At 44.8% G+C, this 16,982-nt stretch overlaps 1 protein-coding gene across 1 annotated transcript in view; it reads right to left on the bottom strand.

Annotated features, from left to right (window-relative positions):
* Positions 1–2,021: 2,021 nt before the first annotated feature.
* The window catches only part of LOC123767224 (DBH-like monooxygenase protein 1), a 117,406-nt gene continuing 102,445 nt past the window's right edge, over positions 2,022–16,982 (bottom strand). The window contains exon 16 of the mRNA XM_069304728.1: positions 2,022–2,282. Coding sequence (XP_069160829.1) covers positions 2,037–2,282 — 246 coding nt within the window. The 3' untranslated portion in view covers positions 2,022–2,036. The remainder of the gene's footprint in view (positions 2,283–16,982) is intronic.

Below are 16,982 nucleotides of genomic sequence, written 5' to 3'. Positions count from 1 at the left end.
TAATACCCTATTAATATCCCCTCTTGTTCTGTCTTGTGTTAATGCCACATCACCCCTCCCACCTCACTCAAATGTAGATATAATAACAGAGATACGTAAGTTCTAATCAGTTGTGTATTTGTGAAGTCTTTGAAAATGTAATAAGTTTTACGAAACGCGCCCGTGTCGCGTCAGACTAGAAATAAAAATGAATTTTGGAGAAGTGATTTTTGATTTACCTCCAACAGTGAAGCGTAATGTACGAAAGATTGAGAAAATTCGTGTTAGAATTATTAATCTTACTTTTTCGGTCATATTTAAATAATATATATATATATATATAATAATATATATATATATATATATATATATATAATATAATATATAATATATATATATATAATTTATATAATAGCTGTACCCGGCCACGTGTTGATGTGGCTCAGCAATGCACATGCGTTGCTCAGCCACAGTAACCTTCCCCTGTCTCCCAGTCCTCCCCACCATTCCTCTCTCCTCCATCCACTTGTCCCCCAAACCATCCACACTCCCCATTCCCTCGTCCTCTCCTCCATTCCCCTCCTCCTCCATCTCTTTCTCCTCCCCACCATCCCCCACTACACCGTCCCCTCGTCCTCCCCACCATCTCCCACTCCCCCGTCCCCTAGTCCTACCCCGTATTCTCCATTCCCTTGTCCCATCATCCCCAACTCCCCCGTCCCTTCGACCATTACCCCCTTCCCTGTCCCCTCGTCCTCCCCACCATCCCCCACTCCTAGTCCGATGCATTCCCAAATGATCTGATGCTTCCATCAGAAAATTGGGACTTTCAAATGATCTGATGTTTCCATCACTGAACTATAAGAAAAAACAGTTAAAAACGACATTAAAAAAATTAAAAAATAAAGATTTAAACTATACTCACGAAATGAATGGTATGGTACACAACACAGCTCAATTTCCAATGCAATTTCCAAGTAAATTTATCAATGAAATTGGAAACATTGAAATGGAATCATAAACATTGAAATGGAATCAAAACATATTTAGTATAGCGTGTATTGCTCTTAAGTGCAATAGATGGTGCTGTTTAAAAAAAAAACATGTTTTAACTGTCACAAGTGTACATCTATACTTATACCCACAAAATGAATGGTATGGTAAACAATACAGCTCAATTCCAACGCAATGTCAAAATAATTAAATAAAATAAAAATAAATTAAAATCTATGAAAATTCAATTTGGCAATGCAGTTGGAAACATTGAAATGGAATCGTAACATATTTAGTAAAGTGTGTTGCTCTATGTGCAACAGATGGAGCTGTTTCTTAAAAAAGAATGGTTTTACCTGTCACTGGTGTGGCATTTATACTTATTCTTACGAAATGAACGTTATGGTAAACAACAACACAGCAGCTCAATTCCAGTGCAATGGCATAGAAAATAAATAAATCAAAATGAAAAGAAGTCGAAGTGTATGAAGATTCAAATTATCAATGCAATCGGAAACATTGAAATGGAATCATATTTAGTATAGCATGTGTTGTTATTACATGCAACAGATAGTGCTTTTTTTCAAATATGTTTTTACATGTCACAGGAGTGGCATCTATATAGTAGGTATATAAAAACATGAGTGTATTCGAATAAGACGTCGTGTGAAAATTCCAAAGCAATCGGTGAAGAACTTTAGGAGATTACACTGTGTGTTGCTCTTATGTCCAACAGATGGTGCTGTTTTTCAAAAAAGTCTGTTTTTTCCTATCACAGACGTTTCATGTATATAGTAGGTGCATAAAAACACGAGCCAATTCTAATGTAATGTTGTGTCAAAATTTCAAAGCAATCGGCAAAGAGGTTTCAAAGATTTCACTCACATGAAAAACACAGTTATAAAAAAAAATAACATGTTTTTTCCTGTCACAGATGTAACATCTATATTGTGTCTATATAAAAACCGGCTCGGATGCAAATGAAACATTGTGTGAAAATTTCAAAGCAATTGGTGAAGAACTTTTGGAGATTAACGATTTTGAACAAACGAGCATTTACATTTTTATTTATTTAAATATATGTAATATATATATATAGTTACACAGAACTCTAAATCTCTTCTAAACTTACTCTTTCCATGTGGTTTCTGGTGGTGGGTCTGCGTCCTGAAGGTTTCGGGCTCCACAGTATAAGCCTCAGAGTCAGGGCCAGGTCGCTCAGCCTGCTCCTTTCTTCCTTCGACGACCGCACACTCCGGCTTCACGGGCTGGATGGCCAAGAACTCTGGATAGCTGTAAACTTCAGGAACCTGGAAAATGTGCATTAGATAAATGTTAGCAAACAAATCCACAAGGTCTGTGACAAGGATTCGAACCTACGTTCCAGAGGATTCCAGACGCGGTAGAAGAGGATTCCAGATCGGTAGAAGAGGTATGTGCAACAGATGGCGTTGTTTTTCAAAAACGCATGCTTTTATCTGTCAGAGGGGTGGCATCTATATAGTAGGTATATAAACAGACACACCTATTCGAATGCAATGTCGTGTCAACATTTCAAAGCAATCGGTGAAGAACTTTCGGAGATTACAGCATGTGTTGCTCTTATGTCCAACAGATGGCGCTGTTTTTCAAAAAAACATGTTTTTTCCTGTCACAGGTGAGGCATGTATATAGTAGATATATAAAAAGGCGCGCCTATTCGAATGCAACGTTGAGTAAAAATTTCAAATCAATCGGTAAAGAGCTTTCGAAGATTTCCCTCACATGAAAAAGCATGATTTTTTACTGTCACAGACGTAACATCTTTATAGTATGTATACAAAAATCTGCTCGGATGCGAATGGAACGTTGTGTGAAAATTTCAAAGCAATCGGCGAAGAACTTTCAGAGATTAGCAGTTATGCACAAACGAATATTTCCATTTTTATTTATATAGATAATGAGAAAATCCGTAGGAGCCGTGATGAGGATGAAATCCTATGCACAGACGCCTCAGACAACCCTGAATACTCAGCACATAGATTTGAAGGGCCATTCACTACGACTAATATCACACATTAGGTAATCCTTTGTAAGAGAAGGCCTTACTTTGTTGAACTCAACCAAAGCAAAAGACAATCAATAGCTAAACCTTCACAATACTAGTTCCGGAGCAAAAGGGTTACACGAGTAAATCAATCATATCACTGTAAAAAGAGGAAGGGATGCACTATCACGACGTAATACACGTGGTAGAAAATACATATGGATCGATAAGGACCGACTTTACATAATTGGACACTAACCTAATTCGGTAACCTTTTAAGGCCACAAGCACTAGGGACTTCAGTATCAAAAATTGTAACATGGAATGTTCTAAGAAGCGAAGCGGTGAATGAAAACTCCATACTCAAATATAAATATGAGATAGCACTAAGGATTAAGGAACTCCTACCCAAATCAGTTGAGAATGACGGGAACAAATGCCAAAAGCTAAAATTGTATGAATACAACTGTCTCTAGTTGGAGGCCTGACACTGGGAGATGAGCCGACTCTAATTTTTAACACACTGCTGTTGGCCAGGTCAGGGCTAGCCACGTCGACACAACAGAGGGGCCAGGTCAGGGCTAGCCACGTCGACACAACAGACGGGCCAGGTCAGGGCTAGCCACGTCGACACAACAGAGGGGGCCAGGTCAGGGCTAGCCACGTCGACACAACAGACGGGCCAGGTCAGGGCTAGCCACGTCGACACAACAGACGGCCAGGTCAGGGCTAGCCACGTCGACACAACAGAGGGGCCAGGTCAGGGCTAGCCACGTCGACACAACAGAGGGGCCAGGTCAGGGCTAACCACGTCGACACAACAGACGGGCCAGGTCAGGGCTAACCACGTCGACACAACAGACGGGCCAGGTCAGGGCTAGCCACGTCGACACAACAGAGGGGCCAGGTCAGGGCTAGCCACGTCGACACAACAGAGGGGCCAGGTCAGGGCTAGCCACGTCGACCCAACAATGGGGGGGGGGGGCCAGGTCTGGACTAGCATAATTTGTAGAACTATCTTTTTCGAAAGCAAACCCCCACCCCTCTCCAACGAATCTCACTATAGCATTATGGCATCAATAAATTCAAATCCAGTATCACACTATCATACTTTGTCTTGTAATCTAGACCAACCTCTGAGTGACGTCAACATCACTGTTCCCAACCATCATAGCCCTGCCACCCCTTCACACCCAATCATTTCCTACCTCCAGAGTCGGTTGTAATTATATGGCACTACGTGCCACCCTAGCAGGAAAGGAAGGAGAAAGTATGGGTAACAATTGGTATGTGTTAACATACGTTCCAATTACATTTGTTACCGTTTTTATCATTTATTGTTATATATATACGTACACACACATATGCACATACACACGAGTCTGGAGGCGTGAGAGACACACGTGGTGTCCGTAGGGTCTGCGAATAACATCAATTATCTCGAGACATTGAAGTGTTACGGAGACAAGAAACAGTTTTTTGTCACCGGAGTGTATACAAGGCACAGTGATCAAGTGTATAATGAGCTCCTACAGCGGTAGAGCAATTAAAAAAGCAAAAATAAGGGCGAATGGCAAGATCAATGTGTGCCGTTGGTCAACCTAACCAGGACCTACGATATGCTTGCTGAGAATTGTGTTGTGAAGCGGATTATAGCATACATAGTGATTGATCCCCCAAAGTGTGTGCACCGTTTAGGAACGTATACTATGCTGCACATAGTGACTGACGATCAGTGAGGAAGATAGGAACGAATGGTATACCAGAACACGTGAAGACAACCAGGAGCACGTGGAGACAACATTGATACCAGGGCAGAGAAGAGAACAGGTGACCAACCCTGTCAAAAGGACATCTCAAACTCACCTAGGCGTGCTGGCTCGGGGTGAGCTGATAGTAGGTACCCCCCTCTCTAGATCATCAATAAGGTGTACAAAGTGACTTAAAATAATTAATTTAAAGTAGGTCTAAATATCTCAGAATACAGCTCCTAGTGGCTCACTCTGGGCACAGGTTTTCACACTCAAGATGCTACACAGGACCAGGTGAGCGGCCATCCATCTCCACCAACTTCCCACGCCTTACACTGTCCCAAGACACCCCGCACTCTCTCTCTCTCACACACACACACACACACACACACACACACACACCACACACACCACACACACACACACACACAGAAGATGAACCAGCAATGCTTGATCTGATATTACCCTAAATGAGTGGGATATAAGGGAAGTCAAGATGGAAGCACCCTTAGGAATGAGTGATCACAGTGTATTGAACTTTGAGTACCTGGTAGAGCTTGGAATTATCCCCCCCCCCCCGAAAAAGAACTGGGAAACATAGGACTGGCGTACCGAAAGGGAAACTATGAGGAAATGAATCAATTCCTAAGGGATATACAATGGGATACAGAACTCAGAACCAAGTCCGTACAAGACATGATGAACTCTGTCACCCAAAAGTGTCAGGAGGCAGTAAACAGATACATCCCGGCCCAAAAGGAAAATCCGAGAAGCAAAAGAACAATCCATGGTATAATAGGGCATGTATGGAATCAAAGAAACTGAACAAAAGGGCGTGAGGAACTTCCGGAATAACAGAACACCAGAAAGCACAGAGAGATACCAGAGACCCAGGAATGAGTATGTGAAGGTGAGAAGAGAAGCAGAGGAAAGTTATGAAAATGATATAGCAAACAAAGCCAAGACCGAACCAAAGCTACTCCAGTCACATCAGAAGGAAACAACAGTGAAAGAACAGGTAGTGAAACTTAGAACAGGCGAGGACAGGAATACCGAGAATGACAAAGAGGTGTGTGATGAACTCAACAAGAGGTTTCAAGAGGTATTCACAACAGAACAAAGTGAGGTCACTGTGCTAGGAGAAAGGAAAGTAAACCAGGCGGCCTTGGAAGAGTTCGAAATTGCGAGAGAGGAGGTCAAGAGACACCTGCTGGATCTGGATCTTAGAAAGGCTGTTGGTCCAGACGGGATCTCGCCATGGGTACTGAAAGAGTGTGCAGAGGCACTTTGCTTGCCACTCTCCATAGTGTATAGTAGGTCACTGGAGATGGGAGACCTACCAGAAATATGGAAGACCGCGAATGTGGTCCAAATATACAAAAAGGGCGACAGGCAAGAGGCACTGAACTACAGGCCAGTGTCCTTGACTTGTATACCATGCAAGGTGACGGAGAAGATCGTGAGAAAAAACCTGGTAGCACATCTTGAGAGAAGGGACTTCGTGACAAATCGCCAACATGGTTCAGGGAGGGTAAATCTTGCCTAACTAGCTTAATAGAATTGTACGACCAGGTGACAAAGATTAATCAAGAAAGAGAGGGCTGGGCGTACAGTATTTTCTTGGATTGCCGGAAAGCCTTTGACACAGTACCGCATAAGAGGCTGGTACATAAGCGGGAGAGACAGGCAGGTGTAGCTGGTAAGGTGCTCCAGTGGATAAGGGAGTACCTAAGCAATAGGAAGCAGAGAGTTACGGTGAGGGATGAGACCTCCGATTGGCGTGAAGTCACCAGTGGAGTCCCACAGGGCTCTGTACTCAGGTCCTATCTTGTTTCTGATATATGTAAATGATCTCCCGGAGGGTATAAATTCATTTCTCTCAATGTTTGCGGACGATGCCAAAATTATGAGAAGTATTAAGACAGAAGAGGACTGTTTGAGGCTTCAAGAAGACCTAGATAAACTGAAGGAATGGTCGAACAAATGGTTGTTAGAGTTTAACCCAACCAAATGTAATGTAATGAAGATAGGTGTAGGGAGCAGGAGGCCAGATACAAGGTATTATCTGCGAGAGGAAATTCTTCAGGAGTCAGAGAAAGAAAAAGACTTGGGAATTGATATCACGCCAGACCTGTCTCCTGCATTACATATCAACAGGATAACATCAGCGGCATATGCCAGGCTGGCCAACATACGAACGGCATTCAGAAACTTGTGTAAAGAATCATTCAGAACTTTGTATACCACATATGTCAGGCCAATTCTGGAGTATGCAGCCCCAGCATGGAGTCCATATCTAGTCAAGGATAAGACTAAACTGGAAAGGTTCAAAGGTTTGCCACCAGACTAGTACCCGAGCTGAGAGGTATGAGCTATGAGGAGAGACTACGGAATTCAACCTCACTTCGCTCGAAGACAGAAGAGTTAGGGGGGACATGATCACCACATTCAAGATTCTGAAGGGAATTGATAGGGAAGATAAAGACAGGCTATTTAACACAAGGGGACACAGGTGGAAACTGAGTGCCCAAATGAGCCACAGAGATATTAGAAAGATCTTTTTTAGTGTCAGAGTGGTTGTCAAATGGAATGCATTAGGAAGTGATGTGGTGGAGGCTGACTCCATACACAGTTTCAAGTGTAGATATGTTAGAGCCCAATAGGCTCAGGATTCTGAACACCTGTTGATTGACAGTTGAGAGGCGGGACCAAAGAGCCAGAGCTCAACCCCCGCAAACACAACTAGGTGAGTACAACTAGGTGAGTACAACACTCCACCCCCCCCCCTCCGACTCCCACTCTCCCCTACCACTGACCACACATACACACATACATACATAAACACACACACACACACACACACACACACACACACACACACACACACACACACACACCACACACACACACACAGCCCCTTCCCCTTCTCACTTCCTCTGTAGAATACCAGATATGCCATCCCCCTACCCCCAATCCGTCCCACACAGTGGGACCCCCCTCCATCTCCTCACCCTCTCCCACCACGTGACCACCTGACCTGAAGTGACACCTCCACCCCTTCCACTCCCCAGTTTCCCACGCATTTCCCCCTTACAACACCACACACACACACACACACACACACACACACACACACACACACACACACACACACACACACACACTGGAGAACAAGGAACCGCATGGAGGCGAGGATACGTGGAGAGCCAAACTATTGGAGGTGGTGACAAGGCAACTTTTTAACCCAGCATGTCAGTGAACCCACAAGGATGAGAGGCAATGACGAACCAGCGAGACTCGACCTAGTCTTCACTCTGAACGACTCCGACATAAGAGAAATCGGTTTTGAGGACCCAGTAGGAATGAGCGACCACAGTGTACTGGTGTTTGAGTACTTGATTGAAGAAGGGTTATTGAACTCGAGGAGGGATACCGAAACCAAAAGGTTAGCATACCGAAAGGGAAACTATGAGGGGATAAGAAAATTCCTAACATATAGCATGGGAAACAGAGCTCAGGGAAAGACGGCCAAGATATGATGGATTACATCACGCAGAAGTGCAAGGACGCAGCAAACAAGTTTGTCCCAGTCCAAAAGGAAAACAGAGAAATGAAGATGAGAAAACCCATGGTTTAATCAAAGATGTAGGCTAGCTAAGCAGCAAAGTAAAAGGGCATGGAGAAACTATAGGAATAACAGGACACTGGAGAGCAGAGAAGATACCAGAATGCCAGGAATGAATATGTCAGGATGAGAAGAGAGGCAGAAAGACAATACGAAAATGACATCGCAAGCAAGGCAAAGACTCAGCCTAAATTGTTGCATAGCCACATTAGGAGAAAAACAACAGTAAAGGAACAGGTTATGAGATTAAGGATAGGGGCAGAAGGATTCACTACAAATGACAAGGAAGTGTGTGAGGAATTGAATAAGAAATTCCAGGAGTCTTCACCTTAGAGCAAGGAGAAATTCCAGAGGTAAGTGAGGGAATAGCTAACCAGGAACCACTGGAAGAGTTTGAGATTACCAGTGGGGAAGTAAGGAAGTGTTACTAGAGTTGAACGTGACGAAGGCTATAGGCCCAGATGGATCTCCCCTTGGGTTCTAAAGGAAGGAGCAAGAGAACTGAGCCTACCACTCTCCATAGTGTATAACAAATCACTGGCAACAGGGGAACTGCCAAATATTTGGAAAGCAGCTAACGTAGTCCCGATATACAAGAAAGGGGATAGACAGGAGGCACTGAACTACATGCCAGTGTCCCTAACCTGCATACCATGCAAGCTGATGGAGAAGATTGTGCGAAAAAAACTAGTGGAGCATCTGGAGAGAAGGAACTTTGTAACACAGCATCAACATGGGTTCATGGATGGCAGGTCCTGCCTCACAGGGTTACTTGAATTCTACGACCAGGCAACAAAATAAGGCAAGAAAGAGAAGGGTGGGCAGACTGCATATTTTTGGATTGTCAGAAAGCCTTTGATACAGTGCCACACAAGAGGCTAGTGCGAAAGTTGGAGATGCAGGCTGGAGTGAGAGGGAAGGTACTCCGGTGGATAGAGGAGTACCTAAGCAACAGGAGACAACGAGTCTGTGTGAGGGGTGAGGTCTCAGATTGGCGAGACGTCACAAGTGGAGTCCGCAGGGGTCAGTCCCTTGGACCTATACTGTTTCTGGTATATGTAAATGATCTCCCAGAGGGTATAGATTCGTTCCTCTCAATGTTTGCCGACGATGCAAAAATTATGAGGAGGGTTGAAACAGAGGATGATAGTAGGAGGCTACAAGATGACCTGGATAGACTGAGTGAATGGTCCAACAATGGCTGTTGAAGTTCAACCCGAGTAAATGCAAAGTAATGAAACTAGACAGTGGAAACAGGAGGCCAGGCACAGGATACAGAATAGGAGATGAAGTACTTAATGAAACAGACAGAGAGAAAGATCTAGGAGTTGATATCACACCAAACCTGTCTCCTGAAGCCCACATAAAGAGAATAACGTCTGCGGCATATGCGAGGCTGGCTAACATCAGAACGGCGTTCAGGAACCTGTGTAAGGAATCATTCAGAATCTTGTACACCACATATTGTAAGACCAATCCTGGAGTATGCGGCCCCAGCATGGAGCCCGTACCTTGTCAAGCACAAGACGAAGCTGGAAAAAGTCCAAAGGTATGCTACTAGACTAGTCCCAGAACTAAGAGGCATGAGTTATGAGGAAAGGCTGCGGGAAATGCACCTTACGACACTGGAAGACAGAAGAGTAAGGGGGGACATGATCACAACCTACAAAATCCTCAGGGGAATCGACCGGGTAAACAGGATGAACTATTCAACACTGGAGGGACGCGAACAAGGGGACACAGGTGGAAGCTGAGTACCCAAATGAGCCACAGAGACGTTAGAAAGAACTTTTTCAGAGTCAGAGTAGTTAGTAAATGGAATGCATTAGGAAGTGATGTGGTGGAGGCTGACTCCATACACAGTTTCAAATGTAGATATGATAGAGCCCAATAGGCTCAGGAATCTGTACACCAGTTGATTGACGGTTGAGAGGCGGGACCAAAGAGCCAGAGCTCAACCCCCGCAAGCACAATTAGGTGAGTACAATTAGGTGAGTACACAAACACACACACACTCTCTCTGTCTCTCTCTATCTCTCTTTCTGTCTCTCTCTCTCTCTCTTCTCCTCTCTCTCTCTCTCTCTCTCTCTCTCTCTCTCTCTCTCTCAAACTCAATCTCTCTCTCTCTCTCTCTCATCTCCCCCCCCCACCTTTTCTCATCTCCCCCCCACCTTCTCTCATCCTCTCTCAGCTGTCTCCTTCCCCCTCTTTCTCTCTCTCTCTCTCTCTCTCTCTCTCTCTCTCTCTCTCTCTCTCTCTCCTCTCTCTCATCTCTCTCTCTCTCTCTCTCTCTCTCATAGGGAGAAAAAATGGCTAGGAGACTAACTCGGGGAAGCAACCACAGGGAGACAGACATGGGAGGGACAAACTCAGAAGATGGGGTGGAACATGAAAACCTGGATTAAGGAAGTATTCCAGCAAATGTGGGATGAATTCAGTGAAGGACTGAGGGTAATGAGGGAGATAGGAACCAACCTACAGGATGAACTAAGGGGAGCACAGGAGGAGATAAGAAGCCTGAAGGAGACTCCTCCACAATACCAGACAACAAACCGTACCTCAGGGAGATAGGAATGCTACTGTGGAGGGGACCTCTACAACACAGCCCTCATTTGCTGAACTGCTTAAAAAAAAACTGAAGCTAGGTCTGCAGTTAGGGAATTTGCATTGGAAGTGGCTTCCTCTCAGGAACCAGCCAAATGTACTAGCCAGCTGACAGAGCGAAAAGAGCAGTAGTAATAGTAGGCATTAAGGAGCAAACAGGGACCGGTCCAGTGGACAGGAGAGACCAGGACAAAAATGAAGTAATGAGATCTTTAAAGGACTAAAGATGGAGAGGGCTGACCAAAATATTGAGAAGGTTTTCAGGATCGGACGGTACAACAAGGACAGAGACCGACTGATAATGGTGGTATTCACAAGCGAGAGAACAAACGAGGACTTGTTAGCAAGGAAGAGTGGACTAGCAAATGTACAGAAGTTCAAAAAAGTATTCCTTTAGAGGGATATGACGAGACAAGAGAAAAAGGGCAGCAGCCGCGATGAGGGAGCGCATGGAGAGAGAAAGGAATCAGGGAGCCACAACCCTGAGCCCTACAATCCCAGAGGGGTGCAGGGAATCCTCCACAAGCAGCTCAACAGACACAGTGAAAGAAGCACCTCCCCTCATCCTCCACCCAATAGATGCTCTACCTACCCCAACCCCTTGTGCTCAAGGTGCCCACCTTGGGTGCCCTCCCCCGATCCTCCCGCCCCAGGATCTCCCATCTCCTCCACCCCCCAAGCCCTCCCTAATGCCCCATGCCCTCCCATCCCCCCACCCCCCAAGCCCTCCATCCCCTCCCCCCCATACTTTCCAGTATTCCCACCTGCCTGAGCCCTCCCTTCTCCCCTACTCACCTGAGCACTCCCTTCTTCCTCAACCCACTCAACACTCTCTTTCCCACCCCCCTCCCCCCAAATCTCCTCCCTGATATGCCCCCCATTCCTTTCCATCCCTCCTAACCTTCCCTCTTCCCACACCTCCCCTTCTCCCACACTCCCCAAAGCCTCCCCCTCTCACTACTCCTCAAGCCTTCCCCTCTCACCCACCCAAGCCTCCCCCACCACCCACCCCAAGCCCTCTTTTCTCCCCAACCCCCTCAAGCCCTCCCCCCTACACCTCCCTCCCCGTACCAGATCCTCCCAGCCCCTGCACAACCCAGATCCCCAGGTCCCCCTTCCTTGGCCCTCCCATCCCGGTCCCTCTCTGTTTCTCTGCTTCAAGGCAAGCAATAGGATCTGTGAATGGACAGAAGAGAGTCAGTTTCAGGGTGATGTACTCAAACAAAGATGGGATCACAAGCAAGGCAAATAAACTAAGGGAAAGAGCACAAGAAGTGAAACCAGATGTAATCGGACTCACAGAAACAAAACTCTCAAGAATCATAACGAATGCAGTGTTTCCCCCAAGGACTACACTGTAATAAGGAAAGAGAGGGAGGGAAGAGGAGGAGGTGGAGTGGCCCTACTAATGAGAAGGGAATGAGTTTCAAGGAGATGGTCATCCCAGGCTGCGACCGATTCAGAGACTACATAACAGGCAACATGACAATGGGAGGACCAAAAGTAGTAGTAGCAGTGATATACAACCCTCCATCAAATGACAGAAGACCCATGCAAGAGTATGACAACAATAACACGGCAGTTAACACTATAATTGAGAAGGCAGCCTCTGTTGCCTGTAGAAATCGATCCCATCTGCTCATTATGGGGAACTTCAATCACAGAAGGATAGACTGGGAGAACAAGGAACTGCATGGAGGAGAGGATACATGGAGAGCCAAACTAATGGAGGTGGCGACAAGAAACTTTCTAAGCCAACATGTCAGGGAGCCCACTAGGATGAGAGGAAACGATGAACCAGCGAGACTCGACCTATTCTTCCCTCTGAACGACTCCGACATAAGGGAAAGCAGTTTTGAGGCCCCAGTAGGAATGAGCAAGTATAATACACTGGTGTTCGAGTAGCTGGTTAAGAAAGGTTATTGAAAACAAAAGGCTGGCATTCATAAGAGAAACTATGAGGAGATAAGAAGATTCCCAACAGATACAACATGGGAAACAGAACTCAGGGGAAAGACTGCCCCAAACATGATGGACTACATCACGCAGAAATACAAAGAGGCAACAAACAAGTTAGTTCCAGTCCAAAAGGAAGACAACGAAATAAAGATCAGAAACCCATGGATTAACCAGAGATGTAGGCTAGCTAAGCAGCAAAGTAAAAGGGCATGGAGAAACTTTAGGAATAACAGGAGAGCTGAGAAAGATACCAGAGTGCCAGGAATGAATATGTCGTGATTGAGAAGAGAGGTTCTACCATCACTTGACCATTACGACTGGACAAAAGCTGATGGTAGCCGAGGCTATTTCCCAATCAGCCCGCCGGCACTCTGATGGTAATCTTGGGCATAATATTTTATCAAATCACCTCATTCTTTGGGGCACACGTGAGGAACACAAATGCGAACAAGCCTGAATGGTCCCCAGGACTATATGGAACTGAAAACTCACACCCCAGAAGTGACTCGAACCCGTACTGCCAGGAGCACACTGCTGGCGTACAAGATCCCTTAACTGCTCGACCATCACGACCGGACAAAAGAGGATGGTTGCCGAGGCTATTTCCATCCCCCCACCGGCACTCGGTTGGTAATCTTGGGCCATGGTATTTTATCAAATCACCTCATTCTTTGGGGCACACATGAGGAACACAAATGTGAACAAGCCTGAATGGTCCCCAGGCATACATGCAACTGAAAACTTACACCCCAGAAGTGATTTAAACCATACTGGCAGGAGCACTATGCAACTGGTGTACAGGGGCATCTTATCCACTCGACCATCACGACCAGACAGAAGCTGATGGTAGCCGAGGCTCTTTCCCTATCAGCCCGCCGGCACTTTGATGGTAATCTTTTCCATAGTATTTTATCAAATCACCTCATTCTTTGGGGCACACTTGAGGAACACAAATGTGAACAAGCCTGAATGGTTCCCAGGCAAACATGTAACTGAAAACTGACACCCCAGAAGTGACTCGAACAAAAACTGCCAGGAGCACTATGCAACTGGTGTACAGGGCACCTTATCCACTCGACCATCACGACCGGACAAAAGCTGATGTAGCCGAGGCAACTTCCCCATCAGCCCGCCAGCACTCTGATGGTAATCTTGGGCATAGTATTTTATCAAATCACCTCATTCTTTGGGGCACACATGAGGAACACAAGAGTGGGTTCGAGTGCAATGCGAATGGGTTCGAGTCACTTCTACCCCAGGGGGGATAGAAATAGCCTAAGCAACTCTATCCCTTTGAGATGTATTTCTTTCTTGTCTGAATAAACATACTTGAACTTGAAATAGTACTTCTAGCATCTTCAACACGCAGTCAACAACCACAAGAAAAGTGTCTTTCCGAAATCTTATCTAAGTCATTATTGGCCAGTAATGTTAGGTAGATATGATTAATTCCGGTTAGGACATGAGGCAACGACTCAACTTAGGTAATTAATCCTTGGTCCTTATCTAATAATATAACAAATATTTCTCTGATATAGCTGTGTTATATTAGGATTCCGGTTTTATAGCTAGTGCCCTTTTGATAGGAACATAGAAGAGGAAACAAGAATTAATCTTGGTACATCAGTTACATCGGTTGTTGAAAGCTACCATCGCATGAGGATTATTAGTGTCTACATCCTAGATATACCTGGTGGACTAGGCCTATCATACAATAGGATACGGCGCCTCCAAAAATGTAGTTTAATACTGTAGTTTGAATATATATGCAGTCATATATATATATACATATATATATATATATATATATATATATATATATATATATATATATATATATATAAATTTAATATAAACCCCCTTAATGTGCAAAGATTCAGTTGTGAGATTATTGCAGAAATAGTCAGCTAAACATCATTCAAATTGCTATCGAAATATATAAATTACGTAAATATAAATTCTATATAAATTCATATAAATTAAATAAATATAAATCTCACAGGTCGGTTCCCACACCTGGAAATGTATATAGTAAACACTCGATTGAATTTGACGAGTAGATTAAAATTACGGACAGTAAGTAAGAATATAAATAAATAACTGACATGACATGAAATGAGGAGAATTTGTTGGATTTGTGAGGCTCGCTTCAGAAGGTTTTGACCTCACTTGAGCTGAAGAAATCGTGAGAGGAGGTCGTGCTCCGTTTGAACCCCTGGTGAGGAAGAACCCCTGAGTGATATACCTTCCAGACGAAGGAAGTGGACAGACGTCTCGATTGAGGAATAAGACTATGAACTAGTCAGCTCAAGTTGTGAACTGCAGAAAGAGTGTAGAGCAGTTTAAAGCAGTTCTCTGGCAGCGGAGGGCGCCCTGAGAGTCGACTGCCCAGCCAGTGAGCGCCGCGAGTGGACCAAATTCTCTGGTAAGCTCATTTTAACCAGTTAACAGTGATTGCCTGTTGTTGGTCGTGTGCCCAGCGACCGTAGCGGATGTTTATTGATGTATTTAACATGTTTAATTGAGGCAGACATCCTAAATAAGAGGATAGAGATGAGGGAGCTAGCTAGAGGGAGGAGCAGTACGTCCTTCCCCGCCGAGTGCCTCTAGCAAACTGAAAGAGGCGGAGGCGGCAGGCAGCCTCGGCAGAGGGCAGCTCAGGGGAGTCGGAGTTTGGCCTCGCCCGTTCGTGGGGGAGTCCCACAAGGCGTGTGGTGATCAGGAAGATGTCGAGTTGAGACATTTATTATGTATGAGTTTATTTTAGTTATATGTTTCTAGGGAAACATTTTTATTGGTGTGTCAATGGATTGCAGGTTTGTCTGGAGAAAAGAGTTGCTGAGTGGACTTTGAGCCAGTACAGTGAGTTTGTGGAAGAGACTCCAAGGCTGTTGAAGGAGAAGTGTACTCTGAGGAAGAGTAGTCCCACAGTGAACAGTAAGACCTCGAGCTATGATGAGTAGCAGTGAAGAGGAGTGTCACGTGCTCTATAATACCAGTGGTGAAACACCAGTGCTGTTCGAGGAAACTTCATGGTGTAGCAGCCTGGAAGAGCTGTTGAAGACCTTGGTGGATATTTGTGGAGGAACATGAAGATGTTCAGGGTAGTGAATCTCCAGGTGTAGAGAGAAGGTTCTTATTGTTTACCTATAGGGAGTTGATGGAATGTTTGAGTGTCATTGGCGTGCATGATGCAGTTGGAGCTGAGTGACTGACTATTTTTGGTAGCGAGGAATGATTATACTGGTGTCTATAGTGTTACAGCCATAGGCTGGCATTACTTGTGTATATTTATATATGTTCTATGGCTGATAGTGCCTTATTGTATTTCAAGATTTAACCCACGTAGTGAGGTTGATGGCATAAGTGGCGAGCCACTTATGCTATGGGCTCGAGTTGGGCTACCACTTGAGATAAGCAGCTGATAGATTCCTGATGGGATTGGATGCAACCTGATTAAAATAAAATAGTGTTAGAGTCAATATTGTATCTTGTGTGTGTTGTATATGGTTCCTGTAGATTAAATGTTTATAACCAGCAGGTGTTTACCCTTGTCCTAGTGAGGCTTCCCAGAAAGTAGAAAAGAGAGAGAGAGAGAGAAAGCACCATAGCTGTGGTCAGGGTGGTACAGAGTTATAATTCAAAATAAAGTGGGATTGAGGAGGTCATACCAAATAGGGAGAGAGTGGGGAGTCACAAGCGGCTCGAATTGGGTGTATACACGTGACAACAAGGCCAGCGTTGGTGCCGCACCCCCAGAATGTGTGACGCTGCGCCCCTCTCCAAGAACAGGAAGAGTACAGGGTGATTTCCTGATCGAAGTATAAGCACTCTAGAGATTTTGATGGGTTGTCTTTGAAGGGACAATCCATCAACTTACATTGCACATAATAATACACACATACACACACACACACACACACACACACACACACACACACACACACACACACACACACACACACACACACACACACACACACACATACACACACATACACACACATACACACACACACATACACACACACACATACACACACAC

The sequence above is a fragment of the Procambarus clarkii genome, chromosome 53, assembly GCF_040958095.1.
Source record: "Procambarus clarkii isolate CNS0578487 chromosome 53, FALCON_Pclarkii_2.0, whole genome shotgun sequence".
Classification (NCBI taxonomy): domain Eukaryota; kingdom Metazoa; phylum Arthropoda; class Malacostraca; order Decapoda; family Cambaridae; genus Procambarus; species Procambarus clarkii.
Note: the sequence above shows the minus strand (reverse complement) of the source record. Positions and strands in the feature narration are given on the sequence as shown.